The 18,758-nt window shown below is 39.0% G+C and overlaps 1 protein-coding gene across 2 annotated transcripts in view; it reads right to left on the bottom strand.

The window, feature by feature from the left end:
* IBTK (inhibitor of Bruton tyrosine kinase) overlaps nt 1-18,489 on the bottom strand; it is a 52,885-nt gene extending 34,396 nt beyond the window's left edge. For both annotated transcript variants that reach the window (XM_036380343.1, XM_036380344.1), the window contains exons 1-8: nt 18,327-18,489; nt 10,213-10,880; nt 6,833-6,929; nt 6,383-6,507; nt 5,436-5,546; nt 4,096-4,266; nt 2,878-2,995; nt 947-1,127 (exon numbers count right to left, since the gene is read on the bottom strand). In XM_036380343.1, coding sequence (XP_036236236.1) covers nt 947-1,127; nt 2,878-2,995; nt 4,096-4,266; nt 5,436-5,546; nt 6,383-6,507; nt 6,833-6,929; nt 10,213-10,536 — 1,127 coding nt within the window. In that variant the 5' untranslated portion in view covers nt 10,537-10,880; nt 18,327-18,489. The remainder of the gene's footprint in view (nt 1-946; nt 1,128-2,877; nt 2,996-4,095; nt 4,267-5,435; nt 5,547-6,382; nt 6,508-6,832; nt 6,930-10,212; nt 10,881-18,326) is intronic.
* Nucleotides 18,490-18,758: the final 269 nt, after the last annotated feature.

Below are 18,758 nucleotides of genomic sequence, written 5' to 3'. Positions count from 1 at the left end.
ATTTCATCATTACAAAAATTTATTCAGCTGTTTGTATTAAAACATTTATCCTATCCCAGCAGATCATTTCTCAGAGGTTTGCAAGGTCTTGCTTTTTAGCTGATCAAAATCACATTCATTATCTTTTTTCAGTTGCTTAGCATGAAAGCACAGGACACAGCATTAAGGTTCTTCAAGTGTCAACATCTTCATTTACAGCCATGTAGAAATTAAGTATAAAGCAATAATTAAGCTGTAATATGTCAATAAATAGTGTTAGAATTTGAAGTGAAGCTGAAAAACTAGGGGGGGAGTTATGTGGGCAAAATCAAATCTAAAAAAATCTATTCTAATCTGCCATTGCAAACTAAGTAAAAGAGACCAGGATTAAATATTTTCCTAAATTCATGAGTCAAGAATCCAGCTTCTTCAACAGGTTTTGCATTCTGGTTTTAATATACGTACCAGAGGATTTTACAACATCCTCCTTGCAACTTAAATTACCCTTTATAATGTACTATATCTACCCATTAATTAAGAAATTCAGACCCCAAATCACTGATTCAAAATCATAACAACATAAATAAACAGAAAAGCAGATCTTCAACATCTCTACCAAGATGCACTTAGACAAATGCAGGGAAACAGAGGAATAAAAATACCAGTTTCAATGTCTTTAAACTTACAGAACATAATACTTCCTCCTAATGTGTTTTTTTAAATATCTTTGGTAAACAGTAAGTGGTACCTTAGCCTCTTGAAAAAAAAACCCAAAAAACAAATGAAGAAACAAACAAAAATGATAGCCCTAGTTCACATGAAAGAACTACAAATGAAGAAAATACAGGGCACCACTGGATTTTCTGTACTTTAGGCACAAAAATCTTGAAAATAGCTTGCAAGTATACAACTACAGTGAAATCTTCCCCTATTGTTCTTCATGACAAATTAGAAAAGTAACACATACTTGGAAGCTATCTTTTTGCACTGATAGTCTGCAAGCAAATAAATATCTCCTCTTTCAGAAACACATACTGTAGCGCCATCACTTGCAGAGACCAGCGACACAGAGATGTCTTTATGGTGTAGAGCAGAGACTTGGCGAGGTGCAGTTACACATTTTTCTCCATTAGGATCCAGCAGATAACCTAGAAAATACAATACACTCAAAAAATTACTTGTCATTCCACACATTGTGCACTTAAAGGACACTTTATGACACTCCTTTGAAGAACTTTTAAATTCCTGAAGATTTTTTAGGTAGTTGGATAATTTGTCTCCAAAATATTTAGACAGATGAGACCTACCACACCTACTTGTTACTTCACTACAAACACCCGAAAAACAAGACCTGATACATAAAAATGAAGTAAGGCATATTCAACAGGGAAGCTATTTAATGTGGTGGTACTGCTTTGATTCCAAAAAAAGAGTATTTATTTGATCATACAAAAATTCAAGACAGTAGAAATACCATAACACTGGCATAAACTACAGATTATTTTGGACACTGGAATACAAAAAATAAGCTTGTCAAAAAAATTACTGTAACTGCAGGTAAGCAAGAAGGCAGCAGTTACATGAAACAGAAAAGGTTGGAGCTGTAATGCAAGATCTCTGAAAACATTAAAAAAATAAACAAAACAGGTCAGTGCTGCTCTGTTGCAACAAGAAACCTAACATCAGGAATCTCATACACAGCATAATCCTGTTTTTTGATTCTTGCTATCTTATGCCTGCACCACAGAGCAGAGCACAGATACCAAGAAACAAGCAGCAGAGCTGCCTCTACAGCTGGCAGCAACCCTGCCACAGGACAATGTAGGGCTATGCTCAAACATCTTATGAGGGCAAGGTTTACCACCAGAGGTGTACCATGGTGCCCAGCTGACACAGATAATATCACTTAAGATTCAGTTACTGTCTCTCTATGGTACTGCACTGGGCCACATGCTTACCAGAATAATCCCAACAACATAAGCAACCAAAAAAGCTTATATGATGGGTGCTTATAAAAAAAAGGCAAAAAAACCCAAGAAGACACTCATTACTAAGGTATTTCTCTGACAAAGACAAGTTTTTTCATATACATTTGACACCTTAATAGAAACACAAAACTACCTGGAACCTGAGGCCAGAGCTGATGCAGATTAAGTACCAGAGATAGCTAATAGTTTTGTTTGCCCATAGACCCAAAACTGCAAAAATGGAAATCCAAATCAATATAGCAATACCTGTTTATTAAAAAAGATAAAAGCAATTAAAATGCCCCATTCATACAAAAAATTAAGTTCACTAGTTGGTAATATATTTTTAAAAGGTTCTTTCTTGATTTCAGAATAAGAAAAAGTTAACTGAAGATTCTGGTAGTGGTATTGCTGAAAAAAATCTAGATATAGGCAAGTATTTAACTTTAAAAAGTTAGTATGGAAAAAGTTATCAGTAGCATGTTTACAGTGCTTGATGAAAGAAGGACATAGGCAGGAGAGCTGAAGGCTAGTTTATAATTTATTAAAAGCAGTGCCAGCCAGATTGCTGGAAGGATTCAAGCTTGCCTTGGAGTAATTTCCAACACAGCAACATTCCATTTCCTCAAAGTCTCCAGTAGCAGGACCACACAAGATACATGGAAGGTAAAAGTTAAAAAGAGTTCAAATGAGAGCTAAATCTGACAAGCTCTTGTCATCTCTAAATGTGAAGTAATTGGTAGAATGAAAAATATTATTTGAAAGAAGTGTGAAGGGATGATGTCATCAGATTGGTTAAAAAAAAAAGCAACAACAAGAGAGAGAGAAAAAAGCTTTATCCAGGCTTCTGTTCTCAGAAGCAGATGATAGGTTAAGCACGAACAACATCTTTCAATGGCTGGGTTTTACTGTCAGAATGCTTCTACCTTACCTAGTTGGCCGCCATTCAGCCCCATGGTATACACTGCTTCCTTAGTCCATAGCACAGTATGGAATCTGCCTGCAGCCACTCCAATCACCATTCTACCTTTCAGGTTTTTTGCCTGAACCTAAGCACAAATCCAAAGTACATCTTAATATTAGGTAGCAACAGGTGAATTTCACATGTACAAACTTCTGACAACATTTAACTCCTAAAGTCATTAAGAATGAAGCACTAATATCAATCCACATACAGTCTAATAAATCAAATTATTTCAGAAGTTTGTCAAGTGGGGTACTATCGCACTATTGAAAAAAAGAACAACTTTTTGTAACAGCTAATCAGAACTAGAATCAAGTCTCCTTAGGCTGTCTTCACATTTAAGATGTTGAACAAGACTGAACAGGACATGAATAGCACAGCCACAAAAGATTCAGGTGCTGCAAAATGTCAACTAGAAGTTTAAACTTGGAAGTCCTAATGGCCTAAACACACTGCAGAACACTACACTACTAATTCCACACTTCACATTTAACTTAAGTTTTCCATATTAAGATGATAAAATCATAGCAAATACTGTGGATATAGAGCTGTCATTACACTACTGAAGAACACACGGTACCCCAAAACACTATCCTGTTGCATTTTGGTCAATCATTCTTTTTGACACTAACAGTGCCATGTTGCTCTACTTCAGATGAAGTCAAAGCTTCTTTACTTACAAAAAAAAAAAAAAATAGACATTAGGCATAGAAATATAGTTAAGCTGCTGATGCCCATACCTCCTCTTCCCTGTCACTACTCTTCCCAAAGCACTGACTCCATCCAGTGCTTCCAGCAAAGGATGTAATGCTCAAACCCTGAGAGCCATCATCGAGTAATCCAAAAGGAGTTCAGACCATGATTCTCAAGTGATACATACCTATTAATACTTCAGCTACAGAACAATCTGGGGAAGAGGGAAGAAAAGGATTTTGGCAGTTGTATCTTGTATCACACTACAAATTTTGGTCTTGTTCAGGTTACAAACTCAGGCATTTATCAGAACACAGTTAAGATCTGAGATGTCTGATAACACAGAATCAAGATTTATCTGAACTCACATTAAACTTTGCTGTTCTGAAAAAGCTTAGGGGTTATTTTTATAATCTTCACATTTTACTTTCTGTTAAGAGAAACCAAAACAGCAACACCAAACAATTAAGCTTTGACTGATGTTATTTTTACCTGTCTTGGAACACTGCAATTAGAAGGAGGAGGAAGAATACCCAATTGATGGAAAGTATTCAAACCAAATGTGTAAACATATCCATCTTCTGTTAGAACAACAGTATGATCCTTAGCTGCAGCTATCTGAGAGCACTGATGACCAGTTAAGCCTTCGACAAGTCTTGGAACCTGAATCAGGAAAAAAAGAGTTGATATAAAAGCATATTGTTTTGTTATTAGCCAGTGGTCATCCACGAACTAAAGTTACACCAACAGAAAGTCATGACCAAATATTGAAATAAAGATAAAATGCATTTGAGCACACAACACACTCATTAACATAACAACCACATCCAGTGCAGTAAGATTAATTACTTTCATTTGAAATGCTATCAGGGAAATGTCCTTTTCTATCATGAGAGATGAATTTTAAACCACCTGCTCTGAAATTAGATTGAAAACTACATCTTCAGGACAGCTGAACAAATATTAACTATCACGTGGTATTTTAAGTACCACAAACACTAAAGCTATCTCCCTCCAACACAGGATAATCCTAATGAAATTTCATAGAATAAGGAAGCAGTTCTGTATCTTTGAATCTTGATGCACTCTAACATGACTTCTCCTTTATTCAACCACGTAACATCACAATTTTGAAAAGCAATTTGAAAAAATATCCTAATTTAACAGAATTACTTTCTTTTACAAAAAGTAAGAAAATGTGAGCTCTAGTCTCCACTATAGCATTCAGCAACAGAATATCAAGTTCTACCAGATACTCAATATTAGAAATTTTTAAAAATTACTATGCTGCAAGATAAATGCATACTACAAAGTAGGATAAGATGCTTAAGTCTAAGAATTGTCATCATGTTTAGTCTTCTCAAATTTTAGTTTTATGTGTTGCAACAATGTACTATTCAAATGAAAATGACTTTTCAATTAAGTTGCATAAGTCTAGTAAAAAGCAACCCTACCAGCCCTCTTCCTGCCACTACAGCTTCCCAGCGCTGTACTGCTGTTTCTCTGCCAAAAAAGCCCAGACAAAAAACATTTGCTTTCACTTAGCTAGCATCAGCTGGCCTTTAAATCAACTCAACACAAGTTTGACCACAGCATCTAGCTATCTGAAGTTAAACTATAATTAAATGCACATTCCTCTACTCTCTGCCACCTCACTATTAGCACTGGAGTTTCTCTGTTACTTAGTGGGAAACAAGGAGTTTGGTTTAAAATGAATAGCAAACTCATTTTGAAAGTACACTGACAGAAACTCTAATTCCCTTTTTAGACTTGCTGCTAGAAATAAAAGAAACATCATAGTAGACTACAAGGAGTAATACAAGACAGCATACCAAGCACGTTTGTTCATCACCATGACCCAAGCGCCCTCCTTGTCCATGTCCACATGTATACACTTGGCCTTTGTGGGAAAGGAACACAGAGTGGAATTTGCAGAGTACCACCTGAAAAAATAGCAAAAAATGGATGGGGAAGAGGCAACATAAGACAGATTAATTTTTCTGGATAATCTTAAAACCCCTGCCATAAGTACTTTGTGAGTAAGTTCTGCTTTAAAGCTATATTCATGAAAATACAAGATAGTGGTATTAAATCATAGGACACATAAAATACTTGCTTTAAACATATTATGTACTGCCTTAAGCTACTTGAAGAGATCAACAGTTTCAGTTTATTAAAATAAGATCAAGCATGGCCCCATAGGCTAACAGAAACTCGAAAGACTGAGTCTTAAGCTCCACAATGCTGCCTCAGAAAGGCCAAAGAAAACATGTTAAGACTGCAGCACAGATTGTCTGCCCTGAATGTTTACGCAAGTTGTACTTTAAACTTTCAAATATTCTCAAACTGAAGTCACAAGAAGTTAGAGACATGTGCTTAACAGCATATGCTGCTTTGAACACAAGATGAATTTTAATTCAACGAGTACCAAGCACATTTATTATTCCATTTCAGTTCAAAATGTGACTGAAGTCATACAGTAAGTCAGCAGCTCAAAACAGTTACAGAAGTGTCAAGTTTCTGAATGTATTTAATGACACACAAGCCATATATCCAAAGTAAATAATATAGAAACCCCTGTTCTCCCCAGAAAACAGAGGAGCACAATTTCAGTGATGGTGAATGGGGGTGCAGGGAGGTAAGGAGGCAGGCAGAGAGGGGAAGGCACCAACAGCTGTTTTTCCATGGAAATCTTCAATGTTTGATAACTCCTTGGTTACTTTTTCCCCCTTTCACACCCCTCACCAGGAAAAGTGCCTATGTAATACATGAGGAATACCTGTTTAATATACACGCCATTCCGAGGAAAAAGGTCCACCAATTCAGGATGATGTCTACCCTGCTGACCACCATGGCCCAAAGTAAAATTTATATTGTTTCCCCAGGTGTAGACTTCTGTGGGATCTGTAGTGAAAAAATCCTCTCTGGTAAATTTATCAGTATTGTGCATATTGACTTCAAAAAACATCAGTTGCTATTTCTATCTAAAAATTGAAGAGGAATTTTTTTTATCTAAAACTGAACTTTAAAAACATTTAATATTATAAGAAGTAAGGAGCCATGACAAAATATTCAAATAATAATGTTGTACAGATGATCAACACTAGCAACAGGCATCTCAATTTATAAATTCCCAATTAAAAACAGAAAACATTGTATACACTGGTGCATTCATTAATACATTGTTGAAACAGATCTCATTGCAAAATTAGACTATTTTATTTCTTACCAGTTTTCTTGAACACCACATGGATAGGCCTATCTTTCATCACAAGATCCAGGGCTGATAAGCCTTCTTTATCCTGAACATACAGACTAACACCATGCTGAAAGAGGAGAGGAGAAGAACTCAAGTTAATTTTAACTGCATAGCTTGATGTAAACCAGGTAAACCTTTTAAGGAGCAAAACATACCTTTAATTGAAGTTTAATACTGATAAAATAAAGTTTTCAGATTCAGGTAAACTGTATGCAAATCTAAAATAAACCAAAAACATTGCAAATCTGTTCTGCCATGTATACATCTTGTTGATATATTAACATGGATTTTATTGTCTCAACACTGACTGTGTAATAAACTGTAACCAGCAAAACACAAAGGGAACAGATGTGAAGATAAAGCACTGACATCTAGGAATGGCAAGTATTCACCAAAAATTAATTTACCAGCTTCAAAGGATGCATTTTCTTCAACTGGCATTCTACAGAATCAGTTTTGACAAGCTAGACAAGTGACAAAATAAAAAATAAAATACTATTACTTTGAAAACAAGCAAGGAACAGAGTTTCACGGTTGCTGAGAAAAGGCAAGAGGACACAAACAGCCAGGAAAGAGAGCATTAGGGAAGGTTCAGAGGCACAAAGCATGTACAGGTCATTCTTTCAGAACTTAGACAGACACAGGCAATCTCTGTAAATACCATTTTTTCAATAAAAAAGAGTGCTGCTACAGCAGCATTGATTTTAGGAAGGAAGTCAAGTGCCATCAATCACCTCCCAAAAGGGAACTCCAGATGTCCTCAAATAGAATCTAATAGCCAACTCAGCCGTACCTGTGTACCTTGTACCTGAGGTCATGGCTAATATAAAGGATACCTTAGAAAACCTCAAACTTAAGAGATAAACACATGAAATACAACTTTTTTTTGAAAAAATATTCCCCAGAAGAACAACAGCACACGTTCTCCAAATTATAAAGACAACCCTAGTGCAACAGGGCTGGGATTGATTTGCCATATAACAGAAAAGACTGACCTATTTTTATGACCTAACAGATAGCTGGATATTCTTCATTTCTGGAAGTTGTTTAAAATATTCACAAACAGACAGAGGCTGTAGGGATATTCACATGGTCGGAATTTGTGAAAACAAACTCCAATTGCTGCGTGGCAAATCTTGTACTTAGATACAGCCTGAGAATAAGCCAAGAACACCTCCAGCCCGCAGCAGAAGTCTGTCATCCACACTAGTTTAGGAATCCAGGGGCTCATTCTGGAGCTGGTACTGTTTAACATCTTGACTAACAACCTGGATGACAGGCTAGAGTGCTGCTCCCTCAGCAAAGGTGATGACAGGAGACCAGGAGGAGTGGCTGATAAGTCAGAGGGTTATGCTGACATTCAAAGGGACTTTGACAAGCTAGAGCAACAGGAAGAGGAACCACATGAAGTTCAAAAAAGGGAAATGTAAATCCTGGCCCTGGGGAAGAACAACCCGGTGAACTGGTACAGCTGGAGGCTGAATGACTAGAAAGCACCTTAGTAGAAAAGGAATTAGCGACTCTTGTAGACCACCAGATGACCACAAGCCAGCAAGCTCAGAGTTAAGAATGCTGAAAGCATCCAGGGCTGCAGGTGGGAGTGTTGCCAGCAAGCATTACTCAGCACTGGAGTGCTGGGTTCAGGTCTGGACTCCCAGACAGATAAGGACATACAGGAGCAAGCTCAGCAAAAGACCATGAAGATAATGACTGGGGCATCTGACGTTGAAAGAGAAGCTGAGAGAGCTGGGATGCTTAGCCTAGAGAAGGTTTGGGATGGGGGAGGGGGACAGCATGCCTAATCATACATAATAAATACCTAATTGGAGGTTAGAGGTAGGGATGACAGTGATATCCAGTGACAGAAAAAGTGGCAATGGGCACAAACTAACATACAAGAAATCCTGTTTAAATCTAAAACACATTTTTACTGCACTGACAGTAAAACATTGGAACAGAGATGTCTGATGCTCTGCTCAAAATCCAAGCAAACATAGTCCTGATCTGCTCTAGCTGACCTTGCCTGAGCATGGGGGCTAGATTACGCAATCTTCAGAGATCTCCTTCTATCTCACCTATCTCATAATTCCATTCTATAATCAGTTCCTGTTGTTGCTATAATACCTTAAGAACACATCCTTTTTATAACACAGTACAGCAGACAGACTTCAGTTAAGGAACTAGAGGAGAGAGCACCCTCCATGAACTGTTTTGTGCTGCTTCTTAGAACAATATCAGCCGAGCTGGCTAGTAAAAAAATCTCATTCACTTATGCAACTGACAGAAAAGTTAAAAGACATTGGGGAAAAGCTGTACAGGCCTCCTATAAGCAAATATCAAAGATACAGATATACACACATGCACTAGAGGACTGAATACTTTTTCATATGTCACATGCACAGTTTCCAGTTTTCTAGAGAACAGAATCATTCGTACAATGCTTATAAAAACATCTACGTTTTTCAAGTTTAATGAAAACCTCCCCACTCTGTAAGGGGACAGCACATGAAATAAATATTTAACAGTTATCAGACCATATCAGATCCACCATCTTTCTATTTAAAGTCTTGTAGGAAGCAGAGAGTTACATCTACAAATGGCTAGTAATTGTAATTTTAAAAGACTGCATTCAAAATGGAACATTCTCTGCCTTAAAAGGTTTCTTTTTAAAAAACCTTGAACCACAAATATTTCATTTTCTCACATGGTTAAAGAGACTCTGAACATCTCAAACAAACATCTCTTCCCTTTGCTGTACTTGCAAAAGGAGGAACAGAAGGAAGATTAATTAAAAATATATACAACTTGCTAATTGGATGGGAAGAAACAACAGTAGTAAGAAAGGAATAAGGGGGACTGAGCAAAAGCCCTGGTTTAAAATACTAATGAAATGGAGAGTCACTTAATAGAATACTCCATATCTTTAATTGTTTATCTCTTAAATATAAGATTAATTTCTAATTATAACTCCATTTAATTTTCCCTTATTTTTCATGTTCTCTAACATCAATTGATACAATCACTGCAGGTCTATTTTCAGAGTATCTTTAGTCTGACCACTCTCTATTTTTAAGATCCTCTACTTTTAAGATCATCTACAGAAACGAGTCTTCAAGGAAGTCCACAATTAATCAGGGATCCTTTCTCAGTGCTGATTTCTGCATGGGCAAAGGCAGACATCTGTATTAACAGAGACAACCTTCAAGTAAATCAATGCACTGCAATCTGAGCACAGTATTAAGACAAGCCTCAAGAGGCTTCCAGTCAAGTTTAAAAACACACTTTTACAAAAGCAATACAACTCTAAAAATTGTAGATGCCCAGGAAAATTACAGTTGCAAATCACTCACCTTCAGTAATGACAAAACACAATCAATGTATCCATAAAATATACTTCTGTGCAAAGCTGTCCATCCAGACTCTTTGTCTTTTGCCAAGAGATCCACTCCTTTGGTCTCAGCCAACCAGTCCAGCACACCTTTTTTGCCACAAGACGAAGCAAGATGTATAACGTTTCTACCAAAGGCATCTTTGATAGTTGCAGCATTGTAGCAGTAAGAAGAGAGAAAGGCCTTGATCTGGCCTTCACTTCCTCTGGTAACTACAGAAATAACATCCAAAGCATGCTGTAGAGATCGACACTTTGAAGTGCACTCTGGCATGTAAGAATTCATCTTCAGTGCTAAAGGTGCTCTTCTCCTTAAGGGAAACAACCCTTAAGTGTATCAAGGCACTCCAATTCAGTACACAACACAGTGCCTTGGAAAAATTATAATTCCAAGGATGTAAATCCAAGTTTATTAAGCTGCCATTAGAAGTCTTTGTACTGTTATGTTTGGCACTTGATCCAAATAAATATTTATAAATATATATTTTTAGAAGTCTTATTTCACCATTTTATATAACAAATAATCTTGTCCATAGAAAATTCCAAAAGTGAACTACCTCTAGTGTGCAGAGGGGGATTCCCCCTCCACACTACCTTATTCTTCTAAAACTCCATAATTGCAAGGGAGACCTGAAAGAGAGCAAACCATAACAGATTAGTAAACAAAACCACTTTACCCCTGCAACTGTACTGATTTAACTGCATATCAAACTAGCAAGTACAGGACAAGACAATGTGACAAGGGCTGATTGACCTGCCCCATCCCATCTGAGCTTATACTCAGACATTCAATCAGATTAAAAAAGCATTACTCCCTTCCCCACCCCAGCCTCCAAAGGCACCTCCTACCTTTCTTTGACATAAGTTGTTTAGGCCACAAAGTAAACTAGATCCAAAAAAGTTTGCTTTCCCACCCTGAGGATCCTCAGGATCCTGACTGTTTAGTGTCTAATTGTATCATTACTTTGTCATCAGAAACTAAGAACTGAACTAAAAGACTGGGTGGGGTTGAAGCCATCCACCAGAAAATCCCCTCAGCTGTTGAGTACACCATGGCTAACAGAGGCATTGTTAGTAACATGGCAGAAGGAAGGAGAGACCACCAATCTTCACAACCACTGCAATAAAAGGCTTGTGTCCCACTTTCTCTTCCCTGGCCCAAACAGTTATCCATGTCCCTGGTAATCATCTGCAGAATCAATAGGAAGGCTCCTCTCCACCACTCCCAGAGCTGCTCACAAAGGTGGGGTGGAGGATGGCATCAAAGCAAATAAAAGCAGCTTGTACAAGAGACATGAACTCAGGCTGTTAGCACTCATGCAGAGCTAAGGTCTAAAGCTCCTGAAACAGGAAAGAAGAAAAGAGGTCTAACTTGGAAGGGGAAGGGACAAAGAAGAAAGAAAAGGAAGCAAAAATAAGAATAATTCTTCATGAAAATATATATTCACAGTCTGGGGCATACAGCTCTTCTGCTTAGCTGTGCATACTTATCTTTAGCATATACATCTTTCTCTGGCATCCCTTTTCTCAAAAGTAAAGGAGGCCTGACAGAAACACTCACCTGGCCTATGAAATGTCTGCAGTTATAGTCAGAAGTGTTACAAGACGTGCAGACTGCAGTACAAAAATCACACACAAACCCAGAAAACAGAAAAAATGAACTACATACATCACTAGTACAAGACCCCCAAAAATCACTCGTCAGCCTTCCAGATATAAGTTTCAAACTGAGTGAAACAGTATTCAGTTCATGCTTTTGTTTGCTATGCAAAACATAATTTAAAGTTGTTCTACCCACAATTAAAATATTCCAAGAGAAGCTGAGCAATGCCATCCTGAAAGCTAAAAAAGAACAAACTAAAAATGTTAACAAGCCCTCAGAGTGGGAAATGGGGGGGATAAGACAGGGATGAGACACACCAAAAAGAAAACCATCAAAACACAAAACTCTCCCATCCTACTCAGCTTAGCAGTCATTATAAATGTTCACATCCTACTCCTTGACTCCAACCTCATCAAAAAGGTTGAGCTTAGCTCCCATTTAGTGCTTTTCAGCCACTAAATGTATAACCATATTTTCTTAGTATCTTTATTTGCAAAGACATATCAGAAAAATATGGTTTTGTTTGGCAAAGTGAAATCCCAGTACTCCTCCTGTTTTAAGAATCAAGATTTCCATAAAACTGCAAGCAATCAGCTTAGAGCAAACATTAGCAATAGAATCTAAACTTTCAAGGAAAAAAAAATCTAGTCCAGAGTATTCATTTAAATATCTCATAACCAAGCCTCCAACAATTACTTTTCAACCTCATTCAGAAGGGTTACAATACTCAGAATGCAAATCTATGGACCAGAAGTTGTTCAGTGTATACCTTCAAAACAAGTTCAGGCAAATGAAACAAGAGCAGGCAAATGAAAAAGAAAAAAAAAAATCATTTTTATTCACTACAATTTAGTCCCTCATCCCTGACCAGGGATAGCACCAGGAAATCTTTACAAGACTTGAACTGACCACAGCTGTTCAGCTTAGATTTGACACAGCAAGCTTCAGTTCACTCTACAGGGCATTTTCCAAACAATATACAAACTTCTGCAGTAACACAATAAATTTATCATCTATATGTGTGGAGTTTTGTCCTCTGACCTTCTCAAGCCTCACATTATAAAGAGAAGTAAATGACTTGTTGCTCCAATGAATCGAAGTGTGATAGGTAACTATTAGCACACTCAGACTGCCAGTGCATCAAACACCCTTCTGAAACTAATAATTAAAAACAAAACACTCTCAAAAAAAAAAAAAACAAACCCAAAACAAAACAAAAAATTCTACAAAAAAACCAAGCATTTCAAGATCTACAGGAAAAAATGTTTCACATCTCACTAGGCAACAGAAATGTCATGGAAGAAGTAAAAATTTTATGCATGCCTTGTAAAGCACATCTTAAATATAGCTCATTGTTTAAGCATTACTATTGTTGCTACACAGGAAAATAAAGGCAATGATAAAAACAACATTAAGAAAAATCACTCAGGGGAGACATAAGGTTGACTAATCTGTTAAACTGGTATGAAATGGCACCACCACCCAAGAAAGCAGTCCTGCTGTCCCCTGTGTCATACCTTGCTTTGTGCAGATCCACACCTATCTAAGGCACTGAATTGCATGAGAAAATGATCCAGAAGAAAGCAAATCCTGAACTTGGTGCCATTACAAGAAAAGAACAGAGGCCAGACAAAAACTTATTGAAGGCACCTGAGCTCCAGCCTACCAAACACCAAAATAATGTGAATAACAAATCAAATATTAAAAGAATAAAAAGCCTGCTAGTAAACAGAAATATAAGCCTGCCTATCATACACTAACTCCATCACAGTGACATTTACTTCAGCTATGTGAAACCTGACTCTGCTGAATTATTTCTTTATAAGTCATTCCAACCCAGCCTTTCTTTACTGTAAATATTACAAAACTAAATACTGTATTAGTATATTGATATATATACACCTTGAGCTGAAGACAAAAGCCTGTAGATCACGTTTTCACTTAAAGCTGTCACACTGGCAACAAAAATTGTCACATTATAACAAAAACTGAAAAAAGGTGATCATCAAACCTGACTGTTCCACAAAGGAAGTCCTTAAGAGAAACCTTAAAACTTTCAAATTGTGAATTGAAGCTCAGGTCAGTGTGAAAGCATTTCCACCATGAAATGCTTACTTTTAGTATATATATGGAGTCCCAGCTGAACAGAGAGCACCTAAAACAAGCACAAAACAGGAAGAACCAGTATTTTTTAAATTCTGAATTAAGATGATCTGGAACATGGTGCCATTTTGATTATCCATCTCCACTTTTATTTGCAGATATTTCTGTAGGCTTCTCAGCATGAATCACATCCATGTTATAATACCAGTGTCTTCTAAATGTTGTAAAAATTAAAAGATATAAAAAGCTAAATAAGGCTATAATATTTTTAACACTTTTATGATACAGTAAACATTATCTGGAATTCAAATTATTTTTAAAAACTGATTCCTAATTAACATTATAGAAAAAAGTCATAAAAACGAAGGAATTAGAACAGCGTTCAAAGTATCACAAAGATATTTTATTTCAGCAGCAAGTGGGTTTCTAACCCTCAGAGACATGAGCTATTTATTATACATGTTCATAGCCCAGGAAAATGTAAAAGATTGGAACCAATTTGGAAGCAATTCTTTAGTAGCAAGAAAGTGTTTGTGGTATCTCGCCTGCTGCAAGTGGGTAGGTAGGGCTGTCTTACTCAGCTCTCCCCCTCAGAGAAGGCAAAGCACCACTGCACCAGAGCTGTCAGACACCCTCCCCGAAGGAAGGTGTCAGCTGCGTCATCTGACCCTATGGAGGCAGAACTCCTACAGCTGAAACAGCAGCTCTGCACCTACTGCGCTTGTCTCAAAAATCTGTTTCTCTCAGGAAGCCACTACAAAAATCAATGCTGTCACATGTGTCCTGAGTATGAAGTGAACAAAGATTCTACAAATACCTCAGTGACTAAGGATGATGGTGATAGATTTCATTTCCTGCAAACAGCAGACATGAAATCTCAACATTTGGGAAAAGCGAACAGAGTTGGCAGAAGCCTCCCACTGTGAAGTTCCAGAAACCTCCCTCTGTGTACCATATTCGCTATCAATGCATCCCCAATTTTCTCTTTTTCCAGAAAGCATTTCCACAGAGGTTGTGTGCTCTCAGCTCAGAGGTACAAGGAAACAGCAACCAACCCTCACCTCATGGGTGGCAGTGTCAATGTATGTTTCTAGCATCCAGTCTGATTTGATACTAGAACTGCCATCTGTGGTCCTTCCTGAATGCCTATACTCAGGTGTTAGAGCTACCAAAACCTGGCTAACATGGATGTGGATACTGGTACCAAGACAGTGGCTGGTAGCTGCTGTTGTGCCTTTTTTCATTTAATACGGACAATGGTCTTACATGGAAGTGAAAGAGAACACAGAAGAGATTCAGCTACTCAGAATTCAGCACCACTCAAAGACAGATTGCTGGGTTTGCATCTTCAGTGTGCACTGCATTAAAGTAACTCAACTGTCAAATTAGCCACATGGCCCTGAAACCCATCCTTGGCCTGATTTACTAAAAACATACTTCTTCTTAAAATTGGCATAACTTCATTCCATTCACTGCTTTTTTGTCAGAGTTTAATAATTTATTTTTTCAGTGTTATTAATTTTACTAAATATCAGTCACACCTAAAATGCATATGGTGAAAAACTACCTAGCTCTCCTAAAACAGAACTAAGTAATGGTGTATATTTTTCATATAAAAGAAGAATACAGCTTCCCTTGTCAAGCCTAACACCTTTCCTTAAAAAAAAAAAAAGTAAAAAAAGGTTTTTCTGAAGGCATAAAATTAATTTTCTTTTCCTTTTGATAATAAGTTGCTAAGTAAAGTGAGACTGGCAACACCACACATTTCAAGAAGGTTAACTCTATCCTTATAAGGGTATTGCAGTATCTTAAATATTTCCAGTGTGGAATGGTAGGGTGTTGTTTTTTTAAACAAGCATGCTGACATTTCTCCACGTTGGTCCATTCACATTTGTTTCATAACACCACAAAAGATCTGTAACCATAACAGCACAGAAATCCTTAAAATACTTGTATCTAAAGCAAACTTCACTAAACAGACTACTTGATTAGTAAGCTAATAAAAAATGGCTTACAGAAATAAAGCCATAGGAATTTGCTATTGTGTTACCACTTTTCCAGGACTTTCTGTTGACTATATTCTTACCTAAAAGCAAATTTCACTAACACCTATTAAAGAAACAGTTTAGAATCTGACAAAAGTGACCAGAAAATTGAGGCTAGGTAGTAATATAACAGCCTTAGCATTAAGCAAGATTCCTCAAGGAAACACAGATGAATTCCTAGATAAACAAAGGAAGTGCACCTTTCAGGTACAGGTGGCACATTGTCCTAGCCTTTAAAAACAGTTAGACTACTAATTCCTGCTCAGATTACATATCCACAGATAGTTTAACCTGTTCACAAATTCCTTGTATGTTAGTTGAAGAATGGGCAAAAATCTATGCTTTCCAACTCCTTGAAATCACAATGTATTTTCTGGGGAGAAAAGTGATTGAATGTACAAGGAAAACCAGGTAAATCTAAGCTATGCAGTAGCTAAGAGTAGTTTAGCAGCCTGAAATTCCCACAGAGAGACCTTTAAAAAAGCAGCTTCTTCTTGACTATATAATAGGAGCACTGAGACACAGAAAACAAGGGTTCTGCCCTCCTCAATGCACAAAATATCAGAGTTCTGCTTCTAGTTCAGATAGCAAGTTTTAAGAGAAGCAAGTAAGTAGAGAAAAACTTAGAAAGAGTCACTAGGATTCAGAATGTTTATGGAACCACCCCTGAGTACAAGCAAATTGGACCTCTTTTCTCCTTCAGCTGTGGCTTCAGCAGACCACCCAGAGCCTCTGAATAAGGCGTCTGTTACACAAAGAAGAAACATCAAAACTCCAGTCCCTTTACTCCTGACAGTGGACAAAGCAGTCATTCGTTCAAATTTCAAAAAAGATCCAGATGATATGTCAGGAAGGATTTTCAAATGACAAACTGAATGCACGTGAGGCTCTCAAAACAAGCTAGACAACAAGCAAACTGCTCAAGTTATAAATAAATGTGACCTGCCCAGAAGCAAAGCTATGAAGGAAAACCAATTTGCTTTGAAAGACACCACATTCCACCATGCCCACTATGTCCCTTGGGCCACTGCTGCTTCTTTTCCTGGGATGGGGCCTCCGTGCCACCACTCAGCACAGGTACACCCAAGCACCAGTGACCTTTAGAGGCTCTCTTCAGATTTTCTGTAACTTCCTCCTTCAACAACAACAGCATAATCCTTATCAGAACGACACATTCAGCAATGCAACAACCCTAATTCAGTTGCTCCTAGCTGAGCTAAGCAGCACTGCCAATTAAAGGCTGACACATCTGTCAAAAAAAGACCAAAGTACCACTGGTAGCTAAATTCAGCTACAAACGTCAGAGCACATCTATCACTGGGGAATCACTGTACATAAACAGTAAACTGTGATATACTGTGCTGTGCTTATCAAGAAATACTGAGGACTGCTTATGCTTAATAACTTAGTACTATTAAAAAAATTAAAACAAAGTGCTATAGGCAAAAGTACAGTGAGTGCAGCTACAGTCACTTCCACAATCCATCAAGATCTTGCTTCAGGCTTTATTGAAACAGATAATGCTCAAGGGAAGTTAAACACAACAAACCACAAGTGCGCACTAGAACTTCACCCCACTTCAAATTATGTCCGATAAATCCATCAAGGACTTTTCCATCTTGGGAAAAAGTGACGTTTTTGAATTAACTGGGAACTTCTGGTACAGTTTTATTGTAGGCTACCCACACCAGATGTTGGTGGGCGATTACTGTTTTTTGTAAACCACAAACTGCGACCAGTTTCCACAAAGACAGACAGCTACACCGACCACATAATCAAAAAAAGAGCTGTATTTCGCCTAAGAAGACTGCATGGAAGTATCTTTTTAAGATAACTTAGGACACTTTAACGAGACCGCGGCTCTCCAGTGCTTACGGTGCTGGTCTAATCCAGCAGCACTGTGAGCTGCTACCAAAAACTGACAAGTATCACCAAGAAGGAGAGAAACACGCCAAGCTTTCCCTGAACCCACAGCTAAGGAAACCTGGCAAGAGGCTCCTGCCAGTGTCAGGGCGGGGGAAGGTTAGAAATGCTTCAGGGAGCCAGAGAGAGGCCAGGAGCAGGCAGAGGGGCAGGGGCCCATTTTGACTCCCACTGCACGCGTCCACATAGCCGAGGAGCGATGAGAGACTTATTGACACAGGAGGCCGAGCCACGAAGCTGGTCCCCTCCCATTCTACGTGGCCGGCCGTCCTTTACCCTCCCTGGCTGCCTTGCCCGGAGCTCTCCCCATTCCTTCAGCCGTCCACCGCCGCCGTCCCGACCCCTCCGCCAGGACCGTCCCCCGAGCGGCTCCCCCGCCGGACGCTCCGGCCCGCCCCTCACCAGTCGCTAGATGAATGGACTCGGGCGGGCAGGGCGGGACGCGCGCTGGGCAGCGCGGGGGCTCATCCTCAGTGACTCCGGGGCAGGGCCAGGCTAAGGCTGCAGCTGCTACCGCGACAGCTCCGCCGGCGACAGCGACGGCGACAGGCGGGGCCCGCGGCTCTCAGCGGGGCGCACCGACAGCAGCCGCCGCACCCACGAAGAAGCGAAACGCCGATTGGCCGCCGCGCCGCCGCACCCCGCGCGCCGATTGGCTGCGACTGCCGCCTCGGGCCCGCCCCTCCCGGCCGAGCTCCGATTGACTGACAGGCGGGGTCAGGGGGACGAGGGGGCGGGGCCCAGGGCGGCCGTGGTGTTGCAGGGGTTAAACCAAGATGGCCGGCGGGGATGTGGGTTGGGGCAATCGGTCCCTGGGTCGGGCAAGGGAACGGG

This window comes from Molothrus ater, chromosome 3 (genome assembly GCF_012460135.2).
Source record: "Molothrus ater isolate BHLD 08-10-18 breed brown headed cowbird chromosome 3, BPBGC_Mater_1.1, whole genome shotgun sequence".
NCBI classification, from domain to species: Eukaryota; Metazoa; Chordata; class Aves; order Passeriformes; family Icteridae; genus Molothrus; species Molothrus ater.
Note: the sequence above shows the minus strand (reverse complement) of the source record. Positions and strands in the feature narration are given on the sequence as shown.